The sequence below is a fragment of the Branchiostoma floridae genome, chromosome 17, assembly GCF_000003815.2.
Source record: "Branchiostoma floridae strain S238N-H82 chromosome 17, Bfl_VNyyK, whole genome shotgun sequence".
NCBI classification, from domain to species: Eukaryota; Metazoa; Chordata; class Leptocardii; order Amphioxiformes; family Branchiostomatidae; genus Branchiostoma; species Branchiostoma floridae.
Genome location: NC_049995.1, coordinates 1,147,923 through 1,169,344, shown reverse-complemented (window position 1 = coordinate 1,169,344; position 21,422 = coordinate 1,147,923). Strand labels below are relative to the sequence as shown.

At 41.1% G+C, this 21,422-nt stretch overlaps 1 protein-coding gene across 1 annotated transcript in view; it reads right to left on the bottom strand.

Moving 5' to 3' along the window:
- The window catches only part of LOC118404936, a 53,923-nt gene extending 43,603 nt beyond the window's left edge, over positions 1–10,320 (bottom strand). Inside the window, exons 1-2 of the mRNA XM_035804320.1 lie at positions 10,225–10,320; positions 1,833–1,968 (exon numbers count right to left, since the gene is read on the bottom strand). Coding sequence (XP_035660213.1) covers positions 1,833–1,959 — 127 coding nt within the window. The 5' untranslated portion in view covers positions 1,960–1,968; positions 10,225–10,320. The remainder of the gene's footprint in view (positions 1–1,832; positions 1,969–10,224) is intronic.
- Between the last annotated feature and the right edge of the window lie 11,102 nt (positions 10,321–21,422).

Here is a 21,422-nt window from a genome sequence, read left to right as displayed (position 1 = left end):
AGGACTTGTCACATATGTAGCTGGGAAGGAGAGAAATGTCGATAGATATCAATTATGCAAATGATGGCCTCATTTGCATAATTAATGAGAAAATATGAAGATGTTGACGGATCATCATGTTTTTTGGTATGTAGGTAGCGTAAGTGAAGACAAACATAATGAGATACCAATTATGCAAATCAACAGCTAATTTGCATAATTAATGAGGATATTTTATAAATTCACTATGTTCCATGATAGGACTTTAAAACTTGTCACATATGTAGCTGAGAAAGAGAGAAATGTCAATACATATTTATCATGCAAATGATGATCTCATTTGCATGATTAATGAGAAAATGTGAACGTGTTGACGGATCGTCATGATTTTTGGCATGTAGATAGCCTAAGTGAAGACTTATATAATGTGATACTTATTATACAAATTAACAGCTAATTTGCATAATTGATGAGGAAAAGTTTATAAATCCACTGCATTCCATTATAGTACTTTCATCAAAGTTGTCACATATGTAACTGAGAAAGAGGGAAGAGAGTAAGGGGTGTATTTAAAGACTTTGAAAGAGAATAAGTCAAGAATGGATCAAAGGATCATCATGATTTTTGGTATGCTGATAGCTTAAGTTATGCTTGATACAATTTGATATCAATTAATTGTAACTTGGGATCTAATTTGCATTATCAATGCCGAAATTTTATAAACCAACTCCAAGCATATAATTATGAAGAAAATGAAATGAGTGACGCATTTGTCTACAGACATCATTCTACATAACAAACCTGGTTTATTTGGCAAAGGTATGTGTTCGTGGAACTCTAGTTTTATATAAAACCGACGTCATATTCCCGTTTGTCATCTTGTTGTTGAAAGTTTGTCACATTCTTTTACCGGTATGCATGTATTTCTAATCACAAGAGGTAAAGCATATTGCAACGTTTCTATCTGTACAAATTCTCCCGGCGGTCGATTATGTTTCAATTCCTCGTGCAGACACAAAGTTTTCGTGAAATTTTGTGAGAGTCTCTAACGATCACAGGTTAGCCGGAAGATTGCATAATGCCCTAGCTACGACTGTACAAGTGGCCGGCGGTGCCCATATACAAGAAACTTGAAAACTACAGCAGTTTCTGAATCTCGTTTCTGAGGATTGGATAGGAAATTTACTGCCGAGCTCGTTCAGTTAAAATTCGCGGGCAATTATCTGGCTTGGGCCGCTCAGCGAATAAAATAGAAGCATTTCTCACTTACATGTATTTGCATCTTGTATATTTTGTCTGCTTTGATTTGGGCCGACGCATCTCATTATAAGTCCCAAACGAACCCGTACAGCCATGTGCACTGTCTGAATTAAGCACAAGCTTCACATTTTGTCCTGTAGTGTAACACACAACGTTATCTTTTGATCTTCGTGGAATTTTTCGACAAAAACAACATGAGCTGGGGAGGCTCGCCAACGCCTCGGACCATACCGGCTCAAATACTGTATCGACGATGTCTGTCGCCTTCGGGGTTAGTCAAATTTGGAGGCTACCAGACCTGAAACTGAATCTCTAGACTCGAGTCCGTACCTGAACCTGATCATGAATTTCAGGTTGATATAGGTACACAGCACTACTATAGTATAGGGGGACCTATATATATATATATATATATATATATATATATAGTTGTTTCTTTTATTGCGATCTTTTCCTTCGCAAACATCCTGCATTTTTTTTCAAACGTTGCCTTCAACGTTGCCTTTCTAGTTAAAAATGAGAATGCTACGCTGCCATCATGGTCTTTAGATAAAAGCTGTTGGTCACGCAAGTTTTAGCAACATGATCCTTACCTACGGATTTCTTGATCCAACGGTGACGGGGTTTTGGTTCATCCTGTTTGTACCACGTCACACCGAGGTACACGGCGACAGTCAGAACCAGCACTAAGGGTACTCCTACCCCCACTGCCTTCTTCATGTTGTTGGTCTATAAAATAGAGCGAACATGTAAACACTGTTAATCCGTTAGGCAATAGGTCAATTTGTGACATTGGATTCAACTTTGCTCCTAGTTAGTTTGGATACCAGGCGTATATTCCAATGTACCAATTATAATTTTTCATTGAAGGTTAATTCTTTCTACAATTTTAAATACATGCCGTAAGACTCAAAATAATATTTTGCGAAGATTTGTCTATTGCTGTATAAGCTACAATTGGAAGTTTCTGTCTGGTTTAAAAGGGGTCCGAACGGACCTCAATTAGCAACAAATTATGCATTACACAATAATACATGTAATATGATTATACTCCTTTGTCACTTGTATTCATACTCCTGGCTTACTTTTTATAAAAAAAAATAGATTGCTAAGCTTAGAATATAACATGATACTAATTCAGTTTAACTAGGGACATCTACAGAACATTGAAAAAAAATCGACGTCAAGTCTGCGAAGTCTGAAGGACATTTTCGGCAGTTATACGTCTGCGTGTTTTCTCGATCAGCGCGCAATTTCTTGGGGATCGTCGGCAAATTTTAGGAGTCGCCCGTTACTCGCTCTGCACCGAAACTCTGAAACGAGACTCGTCGTCAGTTTGTTTATGGTTATGAACTTATGATAAAGGATTGTTTATTCATATTTTGATCCGAGGAGGTTGTTTGATCCGATCATACACGGACCCGCCACGGTCAGCTAATTAGCTCCAGCCAGGCTGAATAGTCTGGGTCTCATTCACGGACCGCCTTCAACGCGTGCGGACGCGAAAAAAATGTGAACTGCAGCAATAGCACAACCAGAACAAGTATGTAACACGAGTCGAGTGTGATCTGCCACATGTTCCCACTAAAACTTTGCCTATTTTGCCTCAACAGGCATCTTGGATAGCGAAGCATCCCTAGACGCCAACATCCGCTTCTACCGAGCAAGGACCTATGCTGAATCAACAAAAGCGACGTACAAATCCCAGCGGCGGGCGTATCTTCGGTTCTGTTTGTATCATCAGTATGTACCTGTCCCAATTACGAGCTACAACTAAAAGTCTGTGCCGGTACGCGGTGTTTCTAGCGAGAACACTCACTTAAACACTGCACAACAACTGGCTTCTACAAACCACATTGCGCGGGATTCGCCTATTCGTGCTGATTGCGTCACACAGAAGCTCCCCATCACCCCGGACATTCTACGCGCCATCAACACACGGCTGGACCTCACTCAGCCCAAGCACGTGGTCTTCTGGGCCACGTGTTTGGTAGGGTTCTTCTCGTTCTTCCGCAAGTCGAACCTTCTAGTTACCGAAAACAGCGGACAGCTTCGACCCTGTCAAGCAGCTATGACGCAAAGACTTCCGATTCTTCACGTGGGGCGCAGTGATCACCGTTCGTTGGAGCAAAACAATCCAGTTCTCCCTGACACACGCGGCAGACCCGGAGGGACCAGCCTTTGTTCTGCCCCAGGAAACGGGGCCGCGGAATGTACCCATGACGCACCAAACCTTCGTGACTTTGCCGCGGCACTTCCTACTAGACTTATGCGGTTACAACAAGACCCAGGACAGCTGACACATCTACATCTACATCTACATGGTCCTACATTGTGGTAACCCCCAAATAGACCGGCTCCCGGGTTAGGGCGGGCAGGCCGCCTGCCTGGCACGGAAGCACTCAACGTTGGGAGCACTTATAACCGTGCCAGGCAGGGCGTTCCACTCAGGTATTGTGCGTGCTACATCTACATTGAAAGCCTCCGTCGCGGCGGTGCGACGTGGGCCTGCGACTGTGGAGTACCAGCGAACCTGATCCAGCTCCAGGGAGACTGGAAGTCTAACACGTACCATGCCAGCGCTACACCACAGTGACTCTAAGAGGCAGACTATGAACTGTTCGCACCATGGCATGGCAAATGCCCTAGTTTAGCGTAATACGACTTTGTTAAGTTAATAGATAGTACATGCCTTTGTTATTAATTCTTACAGGATCTTAAAGTTACGACTCCTAGTTAACTCCATGTAATCTTTTATTTATTCATCTCCTGACTGAGGGTTTGGAGAAAATTTATCTGTCATTTTCATTGTTTATAATTAAAAGATGATTATACCCCCAGTCAGACTTCTCGCTCGAATGTATAGATTAAATTGAACCTTTATCTTCTCATGAGAATCTCAAATCGGCCAGCAGGCTGCTTTTAATGGAAGCCATGAGGGAGGTATGGGTCAGATAAAATATAACAGAGATACAGGTTACAGAGTCTTAATAAACACATACATAGTACAAGTCTGTATATAGTAGGGCTATAAGCTCAGCGTTCATATATAGTCCGTGTCGTTTTGGTCATTACTTTACTTCAAGGGTCTCTTAAAGCAGGTCAGATTTGGAGCCGTACGCGTGTCTGGCGGTAGGTTGTTCCAGGCATTGGGTCTACGGTAGGCTATTGATCTTCTGAAGGTTGAGGTTTTGGGACAACCGGCTGACTACTTGTGCTAAATTTGTCTGGTTGTCCGTCTACTCTGGTCCCTGCAGTACACAAACATCTGGCGCATGAAGAGTGGCTGTTCAGGGCCTTATTCACTCAGTTCCTGTCAGTTATCTTATACCCCCCCCCCTCACCTTGTCGACGAGCATCGGCCGTACTTCTTGATCGATTTTAGGATCGATAGAGGGACGTCGCACCTGAAAACTGTCCCTGCCACATTGAGCGAGGCTCGGGCGACAGCCAGGGAATACATTTATGATACTGAGCCTCCCATGGCATGGCGCCAACTTCTGTACGCGGCCGAGGTAAGAAAAAAGGTTCCTCACAAAACCATAGTTCAATCAATTTTCACCGCACCGAATCAAAGGCAAAAGCACCGAAAGGGCAAGCCACTTCGAATCCTGCCAGAATATAGCCGAAAGAATATCTAGTATGCAGTAAGAATTTCTAGAATACTACAAATTCACAGGAATAGAAAATAATTTTCATTCTGACGGCATGTGGGCTCATTACTTCTCGTGTGAAAGGGATATAAGGTCCATTTAGAATGCCCACCCGAATGTGGCATGAATTTTGCAAATATACTCCATTCCAGCTTGTTCTGCTTGATTCCTGCTAATTTGGTTTCAGTGTGAAGGCCCTACTTAAAATCATTTCTTTTTGCCCACGAGCCCTGTTTTACATCTCCCAACAACTAAAACATCAAAATTGAAGAAACTATTATCAACGTTTTGGAGGGACTTATCGTTTTACATCGTCCGTAACCAACAAGTCATATGGCCCTTTTGGTCTTGGTAGAGATCAGTATTTTCCGCCATTTTTTCATTGCAGTACCTTAGAAAATGGCTAGGTGGGGCATCTGATCTTCGTTCTCCCGACACTAGACAATAATATCAAGACAAAAGTGGTCGGACGACTAAGAGTCGTTTCCAGCTTCTACCCACATTAATTGGTTGTCAAAAGGTCACACCGAATGGTTGCTCACAACAGGGACTGAATTTACTTCAAGTAGCTAAAGAAAACCCTATACATGAAAATGGTTGTTTTGGCTAACTTACAAGAACTCCAACGAGCTAACAAACTCAAGAACATGGATGTTCAACGAAGTACGATTCCACTATGGCTAAAGTACAGCACTGGACTAATAATCAACGCAACGGACAGAGCGGGTCTTACGCTTGGTGCCACATTAGAGGTGATTATTCGTTGGTAACTTCTGATTTAGCACTCCGTCCATTAATGTTACAGCTATAAGTATGGTATTTGTTGTTAGTGCGTCGGGACCAATCAAGAAAATGTTATAAAAACCGCCAGGCAGTATTTATTCGACGATTCCGCGAAAAATCATTTTTCAAAACTAACTGCCCGCTAACTTAAATGCATGTACAGTATTCGGCTAGGCGAGCACGAAAACTTGTCATTACGTCAATTCCCTTATATCCTTAAGTGTTTTATAAAACGTAGCTGCACTCTTATAAAGACGTAGATATCACTGTTACTTGTGTTCTCTAAATTCTATAAATATATAGTCATAGAAAAAAGCTAATCCAGTGAGCTCCAATATAATGGATATGTCAACAATCGGGTGTGAACGCAAAAACAGAGTGGAGGGGGGGGGGGCAACAAATTAAACCGGTCGGGCGACCAGGAGCCGTTCCCAGCTGCTAAAGGTCGACACACATATGATTCAGCTGGGCAAGCATGGAGAATGTCGTCAAATTGCACGAACTGCACGTACGGTTGTCACCTTAGCAAACGTACGCGTAACCAAAGTATCAACAACACAAAGAGAGATTACAATGCTAGCTGTGTACAAAACTTGTCAGACGACCAAGAGTCGGGGTGATAAGGTCATAATGGCTGGCTTACCAACAAAAGAGACTGGATTTTACTCTAATGACTGAACCAAACTGATATAAGAAGGCTATTGCAGTAATGTTACTTAAAGGAACTCCAAACAAGCAGCTAATAGCCTCTACAAGATGAATAGTTAAGATGCAAAATTGTGCTGGGCAATAATTTCAGCATAGGACTGATAAGCGGTTATTATCTAAGTCACTTCTGGGCCACTTTGAGGGATTGAACGATGATCACGGGCTAAGAAAAAAGACAGAAAAGTATTTTTAGCGTGCTGTAGTGGCTATTTCTAAAAAGTGTTGCAATTGCATCACAATGTTTTGTAATCCGGATTTTACAAAAGCGACCAGACCCATATTCGGTTTGAAATGTCTTTTTTTCTTCAATATACAATATATATTGCTCTATGTCTTGGTACGATCGAATACAAAACTTGTAGACTTGTATGTGCGTTTCCTCCAGCTGGTTTGAAAATAGTCTACGACGGATCCTGCACTACTCGCGGTAGACCCCCCCCCCTCGTCTCCCGAATTCTGACAGTCAGGTGATCCAAGAACTCCCAACACGATCCATGTAGTCAACCATATGATACTCCAACTCCTTCTAACGTTTGCATTGTCATGGTTTTTACTTAACCTGACAAAATACTTACTAATAAACTATTTGGCATAAAAATTATAAATAAAGAACAACTTAGGACTGCCAAAGACATGGCGATACAAGTTTATCTGATTTCAAAATTTCCAGTATTTCCGTTTACCAACTTTCCACAGAAAAAAATTAATTCATCCGGTCATTACTAAGTTTACCTGAATCTTACAGCGCAACGGCACAGACAAAAATAGAGCTCTTTGAATGATTCTATGTGTGATACGTAAACAAAAAATAAAGGGGAACATCAAACCCACAAACTGTCGAATGGTAAGTCTACTGGGCATAGAAAACACTTTGGAATGAATCCATGCAAAAAAAGACAAAAGGGTATCATAACTGCATAAATAGGATTGTACCAGAAAGTAGAATAAAATTTAAATAGCTGAAAAATGTAAAATTTGTGATTTCTAAGAGGTAGATAGCTCTTGCGTTAGACTGTAAGTAGTTTGGTTGGGTGCCTTCTGCCGACTGTTTTTTTACTGGAGGGGCCGATTTTGGTTCACATTCTCGGCAAAATTAACTGCGATACTTGTTGGCAGATCCCTTCAACGTCTGATATGTGTATAGTACAGGGAATCATTGACGTGATTTGATATCTATTATGCAAGCCAATAGTTTATTTTCATAATGAATGAGGGGAGTTCACAAATTTCTGGTCTGTGTAACGCAAACTCCGCTATCCAGTGCTTGTGGACAAATTTGAAGTAAAAATAGATATATTATCTAACTGAAAAAAATAGGAATGACGATAGAAATAAAAATTGCTGACAAAGACCTTATTTTCATATTCAAAAGAAAATACTACAATATCTCGTGTGTGCTGTAGTTTATGTACAAAAACTCCAAACAACTAACAACTTCAAGCAGGATTTCTATCAAACGTTGTTGATCAAATCAATGTCTATGTTATTTGTTGTTTGTGCACATGGGCACATCAAGAAAACACTAGGCAGTTCTGTTTTTATTCGACGATCCAGGGTGTCCACTGTTAATATATTTACAAGTTACCTTGGAATGTCTACTGTAGGAAGCATTGAGCCGTGTGATTTCATGTAGACAATGCCGCCTATAGGGTCCTTATATAGCCTCATTTTTCCAAACCGTTACTATTCATCTACGCACACCCAATTGTCATTGTCACATTTGTTTTCCAATTCCCATCAACCTGGCAAAACATTTAAGGTAAACAAATCTTCCGACGAATTCAAACTTACTCTAACGATTGAGTGTAAATGCAATAGCTCAAACACCCCTGATGCTAGCCTTGAACAAAACTTGTCGGACAACAAGTAGCCTTGACCCGCCACCGAGGGTCGTGTGACAGGGCTTAGCGAGCAAGAACAGCAGTATGATAAATGCATGAGGTCAATACAATGCGCGGACGCAAAAATATTATCTAGACCACAAATAGATATACATGCAATTGTCCTTGGCACTTGGATAGTGTAAGTGATTGCATTAAAATGAATATTTACACATTAAAATGTAAACGCAAAGGCAGGATCTTAAAGCTAGTTAACGTTGTTAACGCATATATATGCATTAATTGATTTGATTCAAATAGCTAAATATACACATAGATCAGATTGACAACACAAAGTTAACAAGACCAAAGTACTAAGACAGGGATTAAAAGGCTAGCTGTGAGCAAAACTGGTCGGACGACCAGGAGCCGTTCCTAGCCGCTGGCTTTTTGATTGGTAGTCAGAGGGTCTTAAGGTGGGGTCACACATGCGTATATGTTCAAGTCCGTTTGAGGTGCGTATGAAGCTCTTAGTCTCTACCAGGCTCCATAGGTCGCGGGAAAAATAGTACAAATTGGACAAATATAGATACATAACCTGCCATTATGACTGGGGGGTCTGCTAAAGCCCTGGAACTGTTCTCAAACTGCATGCGTGCGGTTCGCTATACGAAGAAAGATATTTACAACATAGATTTGTATTATGCTGTTCTTTCTGCCGAGAACAATTACTGACATGTTTAGCTGATACCAGACGAAGACTCGCCAGACCTCTGGCAGACAGAACGACTCGCAACATCGCACACCAGGGCATACCCCAATTCAGAGGACCATCGTTATATTCAAGGAACGACCCTAACTGAAGCTAGCTACTCATTTTAACCTGAGTGAAGTGAGGATTTTAACCTGAGTGAAGTGAGGAAAGACATGTATTTAATCATTGGACAGGTGAAATTACTTAAAAAATCAGACAAAATTCCTGACTAGAGAGCTCCGTTCGAGACTTATATAGAACTTACCTAAGCAGAGCCTAAATACTTACAAAAAGTCAAACCGGGAGCGTTTTCTTCTTGAATTTTAACATTGCCTGGAGAGATTGCGGGCAATCTGCAACCCACCTATATATATCTAAAGTTTTGCATCGACAAAACATAAAAGTTTTCCCTTCCGTTCTTGCTCTATCCTGGAAATCTAGAAAACGTCAAAACAATATATGCAAGATTTGGGGCTATACGGTGTGATAGAAATGTAATAGAAACATTGGTAAAAAAAATCGATAGGAATTAATATCAAAGCCGACAAATTGCAGATATTTTCGTCGAAAAGGTATTCAATGCAAGTTAAGAGGATAAAGAAAAGTCCGGTCCGGAACACCCGTATCGAACGTTTTCGCGTCACAGGTATGACCTAAATGTACGTACTGCAACCTCCGAAAATGCGGGATCCACATGAGATATTCTCTACTCAACGTAACAATACAAAATTAAAACAGAGAATAAACTCTAAACTATCAAGATAAAAAATATGTTTGTGGGGTTTAGAAGTCGACTATACGACACTTCTACCAACACTTTGTATGCTCGTAAACATGTAGCTAAACTAGATATTAGTTTGGCAAACATTTATGATAAATTTCATTTCTAATACCAAGCGAACCAAATAACCGGCTAGGATCGATGGAAAAAATCAAAGATCACTTTATCAAGCGAGGGCATACAAACTTGACCGCAAAATGACATGAGATACATGTCACGTAATCACGAATTTTTGTGTATTCCCAATGACCAAGTCTATTTAAAACAGTTCTCATGGTTCTACCAGTTGAATAGATGAATAAATAAACTAAATTTGCTAATAAAACACATCGGGATACAGAAAAGTAAGGAGAGATTACTAAAAAAGTTGTTATAAGTCCATAAATGAACGGGACAGCGCAGAATATTTTGATAAAACTATGTAGGATACCAAGCAGAAAGTCAGTTAAAAAGAGAAGACTTTTTGTTGCAACATTTAGTGCTTACCTGTTGTATCCAACTTGTCTTCCAGCACTGCTCGTGTCACAGCGTTGAATGTCGCAGCCGCAGTGAAACAGTTGCCGTGTGTGCGGCAAACATATAACCAGGGTGGGGTAAAAAACTATGTACATCAGTCTTAGAGGTAAATATGACATGACCAATCACAGATGCAGGCATAGATAGCTTTGCATATGATTGGTCAATTTCAAAATAAGTTTTAAAATTTCTTATTCAGAAACAACCAATCGCAGCCTCCTAGTTGACGTACATTCAAGGTCAACTAATTGTGATGTAGGAATGAATCAAGACAGGCTATAGCTACTAGTATCTCATGAAAGAAGAAGTGAATGGTTTTATCTATTGTTAGTTTATTGTACTCAATCACTAGCCTTTACCAGCCTTTCAAAGTAGAAATTGGACAAATAGAGACAATATTATGCTAGGGGAGTCGGCCGGACAGAAGACATATTTTCTCACCCCTGGCCGGTCAGTTCACTCCTGGGCCTATTAACTTCTACTAGGCTTTTATTCCTAGCTTGGTCAAAATCGCCTATTTCTATTTGGCCAGGCTGAAGTCTACAAAATTACTTAATTTTTTTAGAATAAAAGCAATTTGCGCACTCTAGTAAGTATTAGCTACCTCTGTGAGTTATTTGTAAGTATAAGTTCAGTCACCTCGTGTCTTCTGTAGGAGTTGTTTGTTGACCTTTTCTATATGCGCCTCATTTACCAACTTAATAAAGATAATCACCGGAGGTTTCTAGAAGTCTATAATAGGTGGTATTTAAGTGTTAAAGTAGCGTGGGAACCACATTATGGATTCGTTACATAACCACATCGTTACATAACATAACGTTACATAACCACATCGTCACGTAACAATGATGCCATCTCAAACAGCAATTTATCACTCCGATACATTATTTACCCAAACTATATAAACTGAAATGATTGCATTGTTAATGAGCCATTGTTGACTTTTCAATGAACAAAATAATCAAAAGAAACATTATGGAAGACTCTTTATTGAGTTTCATCAGCAGGGCAATTCTTGACCTCTGATGCAAAATAAGGCCCTCCCATTTGGACCTTTGCTAACTTCGTGTGGTTGACAAGGACAGACTCAATCCTACGTGCGCTTGTAAAGGAGAGACTCAATTAAAGATTATACAGTTGACAAATCAAACCAAAACGTTGTGCCACCAGTCACTTCCACACAATTAAAGTTCAACATACCTGTCATGTAGCTACACTAACAAAGACAACAGTTACATAAGGTAATGGCAAGACGAAGAGTGCTAAGAGAAGATAAGAAGCGGCCAAAGCGAGTAATTTTTTCATGCAGATGACATCGACGCGCTCGAAAATGATCGCCTGATTTAAAAAGAAAATAAATTCCACTTTTGAGGCGAAAAACACTTCGAGAAAGCTGCTACACTAACAAAGACAAGTAGATATAATTGTCTAATGTGAACCCCGAGAGGCCAGTCTTAAATGGTGGGAAAATGGCCTTCATTGTTACGTAAGGAGCTGAGAACCGTGAGAAAGTGACAGCCTTATGAAATGTCCTTGAAAACAGGTTCACTATAGGTTATCGATAATTAGGTGGACAAATGCCATAAGCTGTACATGTACTTATGGATTTCCTTCAACATAACAATTTGTAACTAAGTAAGCAACAAATAATTTCAAAATACAAACTTGGAATTTCATGTTTTAGTAAAGTGCGCCTTGTTGAATGACAAAAATTAATGTTGGTGCCCCCCCCCCCCGAAAAAAAAATGTGACTTATGTACGTTTCACAATATCTTTCAGTGCTAGCTCTTTGTATTCATAAAATTGCATTCACAAAAATAAAAACAGTATGTAGCTCTACAGCATACAACTTACGTACCTTGTAAGGTAAAAAGACTAAAAAGACGTGTACAACGATTGTAGTAAGTTGTCAAGAATTTGCGTTGTGTACTTAAGTCGTGTTGTCTGTGATTCCTCAGTCCGACCTTCTATTCTATATAATATACTAGTAACCAGCATTTGGAGGGACCGGCTCATAAAAATACATGCTGCAAACTAAAGGAAGCCCCACAAGGATTTCCTTTTTAATGTATTGCCGTTATCTAACAGCCAGTAATTGCCGGACTATAGGTGTGAAATATTCTTCCCCGCCCCTCGAGTCCACCAAGTTAGTGTTAATTAGTTACTCTGCATCTAAAAGAACTTACTTCATGGGCGTTGCCCTCGCTAGAAATCTATTTCATGTCAGTCAGAGCTGCCCCCCCCCCCCATTAAAAAGAGGACATTAGAATGCTATTATACTTGTAACGGCAAGTTCCAGTATACTATATAAAATGTATATATATACATATATATATATATATATACATTGCTTCAAATAAAACCTCGGTAAAACCTCGGTAAACCACGGAACGCTACTTTAATCCTGACATCCAGTCTCCTTGTAGCACGGCCCACCGTAGTAAGTGCAGGCTCTCTTCGGGGCCCAGAACTGTGCAGTTCTGAGCCGCCGGGGTAATCGTTTATACCCGGTAGGATTTTCACGCGGTTAGACTTTGCCCAATGCAAGCTAATTGCCGGATAGTTATCCCATTGGGCAAAAGTCCGACAGCGTGAAAATCCTACCAGGTGTGAACGGTTACCCCGGCGGGAGAGAACTGCATTAGGCCCGTAGACAGCCTACACTAACTACGGTAGGCCGAGCCACAAGAATACTCCCGGTTAGCGCTACATTCGATCGGCGGTCAGACTGCACAGAGCCTTCGAAGTCCTGTTGACCCTGTGTACTCGTTTGTTTACGAGGATAGAGCTTACTACGGGGCAACGGGCCTTCGGTGGCTCTACGCAGTCTGACCGCCGATCAAATGTAGCGCTCTGTAGGGGTTTAGCCCGAGGCCCATGGCCCTGGTTCGGGCTTAACTCTCCGGAGCGCTTATTTGAGATCGGCGGGCAGACTGCCTTGGGCCACCGGAGACACCGGCTGGCGGCCCGGTTAGTTTGGCACCCATAGGAACTAAGCTTCAACCTTGTTAAAGAAGTAAAAGTTGCATTTTAGATACGGGCCTTCATAAATAAGGTCATTTTAAGCGTAAAGTAAACTTTTTGACAATGTATTGTTTTAGACGCATCATTCACATTTTGAATTTTTGTTGTGGTGGTCACTTCGGTAGAAAGTTGTCATTCACTTGCCTTTAGCCTTTCACAATTCATACAAGTCATTCTACTCATAGAATTTCTTTCATACATCAAAGTATATATCAGGTTAATGAATATACTATACCCTATTTTACACAGAGTATAACATTAAATCACTGTTTGCCTCTACATACATTTTGAGCTTCATATAAAACAGAATTCTTACTTCCGAGAATTCTTACCACCTTTTCAACTGCAAGATATATGCTAGCATTAAAACAATTAAAACAGAAGTTGAAATTATTGTTAAACATACATGGCAGGTTTTGAGGCGTTATGGTAGTTAGGTTACATGCACATGGACATCATTTTACAACAGCTGTGCTGGTTATGGCCAAAAATCCACAGATTAATAATCTTATCCAATAGTTTGTGTCTAAACTCTGTATATTTTGTAGAGACTATTAGAAGCTGTTCATTTTTGTAGCTGACGGTCAGGGCTAGCTCTGGCGAAAATCAGAGACAATACAAATAAAATTTGACAACGACAGGATATTCATTTACAAATGTTACCATAAAAAGACAAGAATCATATTCTGTATTCTTTAGTTGAGTGTTGAGCTACAACACAGGAGGTGCAAATGCTCGCTCAGGCACTAAGTACGATTAAAAGCTTGCGGTACTCCGGCTACTAGGGTTCAAATTTATTTTGTCATTCACAAGAACACCTCCATAGAGATCAAGATATCTTATAAAAAGTCACGTAAACCATATGTATGCATCGAAAAGATGCTCCGTGGAGTAGCCCAGGGAACCCTGCTAGGTCCGCTAGTTTTCCTAGCAATGATAAATGACATCAAACCCGTAACCTCAAACTCTCACTGGAAATATGTCTACGACTACAACCTCGGTGAAATAAGACCAGTTACGGTAGCAACAACCCTCCAGACTGACCTCGACAACCTTGAGAGCTGGTCCGCGAGCAATTCTATGAGCCTCAATCCCAAAAAGTGCATGGCGATGCATTTCTGCTTCATGCGTCAACCGCCGCAGGTACCAGCACTTACCCTTGGTGGACAAAACTTTACCATTGTCACACAGGCCAGGCTGTTAGGACTACACATTAGATCGGACCTACGTTGGGATGACCAAGTAGACGTGATGGTGTCTAAAGCCAGTAAGCGTCTCTTCCTCGTCAGCAGACTGCGCCGATCCGGAGTACCAGCATCTGATCTCACCATCATATACTGCGGGTACATTCGTCCCATTCTGGAATATGGTGCTCCCTGTTGGAGTGCCGCACTCACAAGCAAACAGTCCGCAGCCCTAGAGCGAGTGCAGAAACGCGCCTGCAAAATGATCATTCTACGCCGGTACAACTCCTACTCAGAAACGTTAGAACAGCTCAATCTCCAACGCTTATCAGACCGCCGTCGGAGCCTGTGTGTTTACTTTGCGATATCAAAGTTGAGAAATCCCCACGGTTCTGTTCTTGGCTGCCCCCCACCCGTGTCCAACAGCACGGTAGAAACCTACGCAACTCTGGACAGTACCAGCAGCCTTCTGGGTCAAAGCGCTACAGGTCAAGCGCCATCCCAGCCATTGTGGAAACGCTTAACGGACTCTAACTGAACTTTACTCCTCAGTCACACGTTGTCTTGTCGAAGTTTTAAAAGTCTATGAAAAGTCTAAGACTGTAAATAGTGGAATTCTTTGAACATAACAAATTAATATTACTTCGATATTGCATTTTAACTAGTAACTATTGACCCATTGTTTTAACGTCGTTCATAAAGATTTCTAATTGATGTATTTTGAATAGAACATGATTGTAATGTCCTCGCAATTCAGCCTCTTAGGCTGCCAGGAGGACTATTATGCTTATTGCTTAATAAACCAGTCTACTACTACTACTACTACTACTACTATCCATAGTCCACAGAGCTACAAGTAGCTGACATTTTTTTGGCGTATGCCTGCATGGGGAAGCTCTGCTCTGTTCACATTGTTTATCGAGTCTATCTTACACAGAAGCTACTTTAATAGCGATCGAGTTGATATAGATAGTTACGGGTAAACGTAACACTGGGCTCGTCCGCTCAAGTACATTTTGATATTGACTAGCCGATTCCTGTATGTGGATGGATATGAACTGAAATATGCTTTATTTATTATAATAATATCATTATTTGCGTTGGGTACATGCCAATGTCAAATGCAATGCCATTTTTTGTGCTTGGCTGTAACGCTACAATGCTTCCAGAACAGTTTCTTCTTTAATGACTACGCTACTTCTCTAGCTAGAGACACGCATGAAAGGGTCAGAACGACAAAATGATCAGAAAAATCTCCCAGGCACCTAACAGCCCTAATCATAATACTGCCACATTTGCAGCGATTTCCCAAGCTATACTAATGTCACAAATGATCAACGCACAATTTTCCCCAGTTTCAAATCGCTGTTACAGCTTACCTTTGCCACTTATTCAGTGAATATTCTTTGTGTTTATTGTCCTATGCGCGTGTGGTTATCATCTACAAATCCGGTGTGACAGCGATCTCGCCCCCCCAGCGATCTCGCCCCCCCGGGGGGCGAGATCACTAGCGTTTTCGCCCCCCTTTAGCGTTTTCGCCCCCCCCCCCCCCAAGAGCAGCTGGTTACTACATATTACAGGTGCGCTACCTGGTACTATACTGCACCTGGGGAGTAACGTATATGGTGTGTTACCTGGTACCTATATGGCACCTTATTACCGTACCGTAAGATGTCATACCTCGAAAGTCGATACTATATTGTTCGGTGCAAACATCACATTGAAATGAAAAAGACAATTTTTTGCAGCTGAGGTGGCATAAAAACAGTGATACTGCGAATGTATAAATCAACACCGTCTATCGTACGGAATACGTCAGCTATATGTTTTCAATTTGTCACAGTGTTTTCTTTCTTGTGCTGGAAACATTTCCAAAGCACTAACAAAAACACACGTGAATAATAGTTTCTCATTATAAACACTATCTACGCGCAAGTTGATATAGCTGTTGCTAAATGCTACACAAACACTGGTAAAGTACCAGTCTTAAGAAACACGGGTAAATGCATCAGTTCCTAAATACTAGAAAAAACAGTCATGTTGGAGGTGAAGATATCCCTTGGCCAGGTGCATATACCAAAATGTGCGTTTTTCTAATTAATACCTAATATTTGCATAATTCATAAAGACATTACATAGTTTTTTTTGTGGTCACTTCATGGTAGAGACTTCATATTGGAGATATATAGGTTGCTTGAGGACAGGTGAATACAATGAAATACATCTTATGTCAAGACTCAGGTATATGCAATAATGGGAATACAAGGGACCCAACCCTCCTTGTTTGAAACAAGTTCAACTATCTTATTACCATGTAATTACGTTAATATTGATACTATGAATGGAGTTATGTATCAAACTCGTGTACTTATATCATTCTGAAACTGCATTTTGTGATTTATACCAATCAACTTCTAAAATGTCATGTAAACCCGTTTTTTTTGGGGGGGGGCGAAATCGCTAAAGGGGGGCGAGGTAGGGGGCGAGATCACCAGCCGGGGAGGGCGAGATCGCTAGTGATTTCGCCCCGCGAGATCACGGGGGGGCGAGATCGCTGTCACACCGGCACAAAACGTGACAGTATCCTCTTTTTACGAAAAGCTCAACTGCCCCGAAATAGCACTGAAAACTTTTGACCTTGTTGTCTTCAAATGCATCATTATCTACACATTTTTTTGTCTGAAGTTTGCATACTTCGGAAATTACTGTTGCTGCTTAAGTAGATCTCCTTAAATTCATATTTTATCTATTTGGCGGCATTATGATAAGTGGCGGTAATATGGTAATGGATGTTATCTATTCGTTCAGCCAGTGACTATCTCAACCCTTAAGTAGCGTCGTGAAGTGAGATTTTTTCCGGTGATCTCCTCTTTTGAAATTCACAGAAGATCATGTGATATTGACTGGTCATCAGTGTTGGACGATGTCCACGTTTTATTAGAACTCTCCTTTGTTTGTGTGCCCTTTCTAATGACTTTGACACTCTCTTCCATTACAGCCCCCAGAGTGAACACAGAACGGAGCCACTGCGGGGCTGGGGTCTTCCATTACAGCGCCCAGAGTGAACACAGAATGGAGCCACTGCGGGACTGGGGTCTTCCATTACAGCCCCCAGAGTGAACACAGAACTGAGCCACTGCGGGACTGGGGTCTTCCATTACAGCCCCCAGAGTGAACACAGAACGGAGCCACTGCGGGGCTGGGGTCTTCCATTACAGCGCCCAGAGTGAACACAGAATGGAGCCACTGCGGGGCTGGGGTCTTCCATCACAGCCCCAGAGTGAACACAGAACGGAGCCACTGCGGGACTGGGGTCTTCCATTACAGCCCCCAGAGTGAACACAGAACGGAGCCACTGCGGGACTGGGGTCTTCCATTACAGCCCCCAGAGTGAACACAGAACGGAGCCACTGCGGGACTGGGGTCTTCCATTACAGCCCCCAGAGTGAACACAGAACGGAGCCACTGCGGGACTCCGCGCCGCGAAAATGCAGGCTAAGAACGAAGAAAATAAAGGCCAAACTAGAACATTCAATTTCTGTACAATAGAATCCGCTTAATTGCACGGCCTATTTGCCAGTGAATTTGGTACAATTATCCTGCTGGTGCGATAATGCGAAGTTATCTAGCTGGACCGCACCGGTTTTGGATTTTGAGATTCCTTGCAGTTAACAGAAGTGTGCGTTAATCCGTTGTGCAATTAACTGTATCCCTTTGCACAGATGAGAGATGTACCGATTTGCCTACCAATATAGTTACATTGTATACCAAGACTGCTTTTGCCTCTAAATCGTGAAAAAGTTATTTTCTTTGATGTAACATGAATTTTCAGTCTGCATATCATATTGTGTAGTGAAATGTGATTACTGGCAGAAAGAATCAAAGACACCATACACCGCAGTCTGTCAGTCACTTAGCTAAAGAAGGTCTCAAATATACAATAATCTTTTCAAGCTAAACAAAACCACTTCGGAATTGTAATCTGTCTTGCATTATTACAGCATCTATGTTTGGAAAAGCGTCCCGCCAAGCTTACTAATTAAAACTAGTTTTTTATAACACGATTGGGTCAGCTGTTCCTGAAAGCTTGTAGAATGCCAATTCTTCAAGTGTCTATTTATTTCTAACTGTTAACATTTTTATATGAAATAAAGGTAGGCAGAAGAGTTGCCAAACAGCAAAACAATGTCAGACGAGTGCTTCTGTCAATTCATTATTCCATTACATACTAGCTTTACCTGTCTTACGTTCCTGCTGCTCTATCAAATCCAAATATTACTTTTATTGTGTTTTGTATTAACATGTATTCAATGTATTGATCATCTGCTAAAAAAGCTAATTTATCAGATACCTTATTGAGATTTCCTTACTGAAATCATCATCAAAACTGACATTAGTGTACTCAGGTGTCTTTAATTTTTTTAGCAATCCATCCCGGTTTTTCTATTTAACGTATTTAACGTAGAATGCATACACATAATTATATACATCAACTTTCTACAATAATACAGTTAAACCTGATCCTCATAATTCCTTAAGTGTGGCCGGAAATTTTGAGTCTTTGATCCAATTAGTGGTTGTTTGTTTGTTGGCAAAAATAACTATATGTTCACAATATACTAGTAAAAGCGTGCAAAAATAAGATACTGTATAATTATGTTAATGAAATAGACACCATTGATGACGTGCCAAAATGCTAGATTACACTGTCTTTCTATTGGATGCAGCGACTGCGCTGCAACAGTTGAACGACCATAACTGGCATAAGGAAGATTCCATTTAGAACTCCTCTTTTTACGGTTCTGCCCTTGATTGATACCATTACACCGTGCACCATATTTCGATTTTACTGTATGGATCTTAAGTCTGGTGTAGTAGCAAAATGAACGACAAGTCCCCTGAACACTTCAAACTTTGAACATCGAAGAGCCATTTGCAAATTTCGCATTAGTGACCATCCCTTACGTATGAATTTTAAGCCCCGGTCACAAAGCGCGTACGATTCCTTGCGATTCCTTCCGATGCGCAGGATAAGCGCAGTGCGTCGTAAGTCGGGGGAGAATCGGAAGCAATGGTTTAAGCATATAAAGCCGTGGTCACAAAGCGCGTAGTGCATCGTACGATGAGGTCATAAGAGCGTGCCTGCGTCAATCGCAGTGAATCATAGTAAATCGGGGAGCGTCGTATGGCGAAAAATAGAGCTGAAATGGATTTTGAACATGTTCAAAATTTCGCTATCGCCGTAAGATTTTATTTGCCCCCATAGCAGACTTCATTACGGCAATTTTTATCTACTGATGGGGTTATAGATTTATGATTTTTTAGCATGATGTGATGGTTTCAGTTTTCCCTGATATTGTCGATATTGACGAAAAGGGGAAATATATCAGTCGCAACTGCCACAGTCGCAACCAGAGAACAGCGCGCCCCGCACAGGTGATGCAGACAATTGTTTGATCGCTTCATACACGTGAGTTTATAATTAGATCAAATCTCAGCTCTCGTCGGTCGGGTCAGTTTTCCATAATCGTAATAACCATGGGGACAACTCGAACATAAAGGCAGGCTCTATGAGTCGGAAATACATATGATATAATGCTTATCATATGATTTTTGTATGATGGCATCTTTTTGTTGATAGCATATCATGATACGATCTTCGAAAGAGCCTGACACGTAGCAGGCCGAGATAACCATACCAGTACTCACGCTTGATTTGAACTTTTGCTTGTAATACTCTTGTTGTCATGGTCTTTTTTTATTTATTTTTTACAGTTAAAGATATTATAGGAAGGTATTTAACAGCTATGTCCACATTTTGTTGGTTAAAGAAGCACAAAAGCGGTCAGACGGCTATACAGAAGAGACACAAGTAAAAAATCTTGCGACGCTGGAAAAATTTTGAACACCATCCGATGCGTTGCGATGCTTACGATCTTCTTGCGATGTACTGCGCTCATCGTACGATGTGCGGAATAGTCCATCGTAAGGAATCGTACGCGCTTTGTGACCGGGACTTTAGATTCCGGCAGGCATAATTGTACTCCTCTAAATGATAAAGCATGCAACATTCAAATACTTGATTTCATGCAGGAATGATCATGTGATAAACGCAATATGTAAATATATTTCCGCGTGTTTTAAAAAGAGAAAAGAATACATTAGATGTAACGGTTAACAATAGTGTCTGAGGTATTTTACAGAAACAGTTTCATTTCTCATCTAGTCATTTCTCATCAAGGTGATTGAGGTTCCCTACCGATGTAGTCACTCCATCTCCTAACCATCAGCGCTCCAAGCGGCGAATGTAGACATTGCACTTACCAGATTGCTTACCTACAACTTCCACTCAGGTGGCTGCCGTCGAGAGGTCAGGGTCATTCAGCATTCTCTGGCTTTTCGCACAAGACTGGTCAAATACTTCTGAAGGCTGAAGGTCTACAGGCAACAGACGGCCTACGAGTGCTCCTGGCGGTTGGTTTTTGAATTGCAGTCAATCTTTAGTTCCATACGTATTGCAACTAAAGTCTTTGGATTTCGTTAGGTATTTAGAGAACAGGTTCCTGCCAGTCGAAAGAAAGGACAAGACAAAGACAAGATGGTTTTTAAAAGTTTGTTTTTTCAGAACTATTGACCAACCAAATTGTGATACCGACATGTTTGTCAGCGTTATAGAATCGGTATTCCTGAATTGAGATAAAAGCGACAGAAAAGATTCAACTTTGTACTTTCTAATGTTTATGTTAGAAGGACTTATACATATGGTGAAACCCCAAATGAATTTCAAATTTAAACAAGGCTGCTGCTACTTCATTTTTCACATAGGCGAGTCCCTAGTTTGAGTTGATGAAATGCCGCCTGACGCATGTATTGGCGCGGGGGGGGGGGGGGGGGGGCCCCCCCGTTATTAATCTTCCCCCCGGAAAAAAACCCACCCCGTTTTCCAAAAAGGGATGGAAA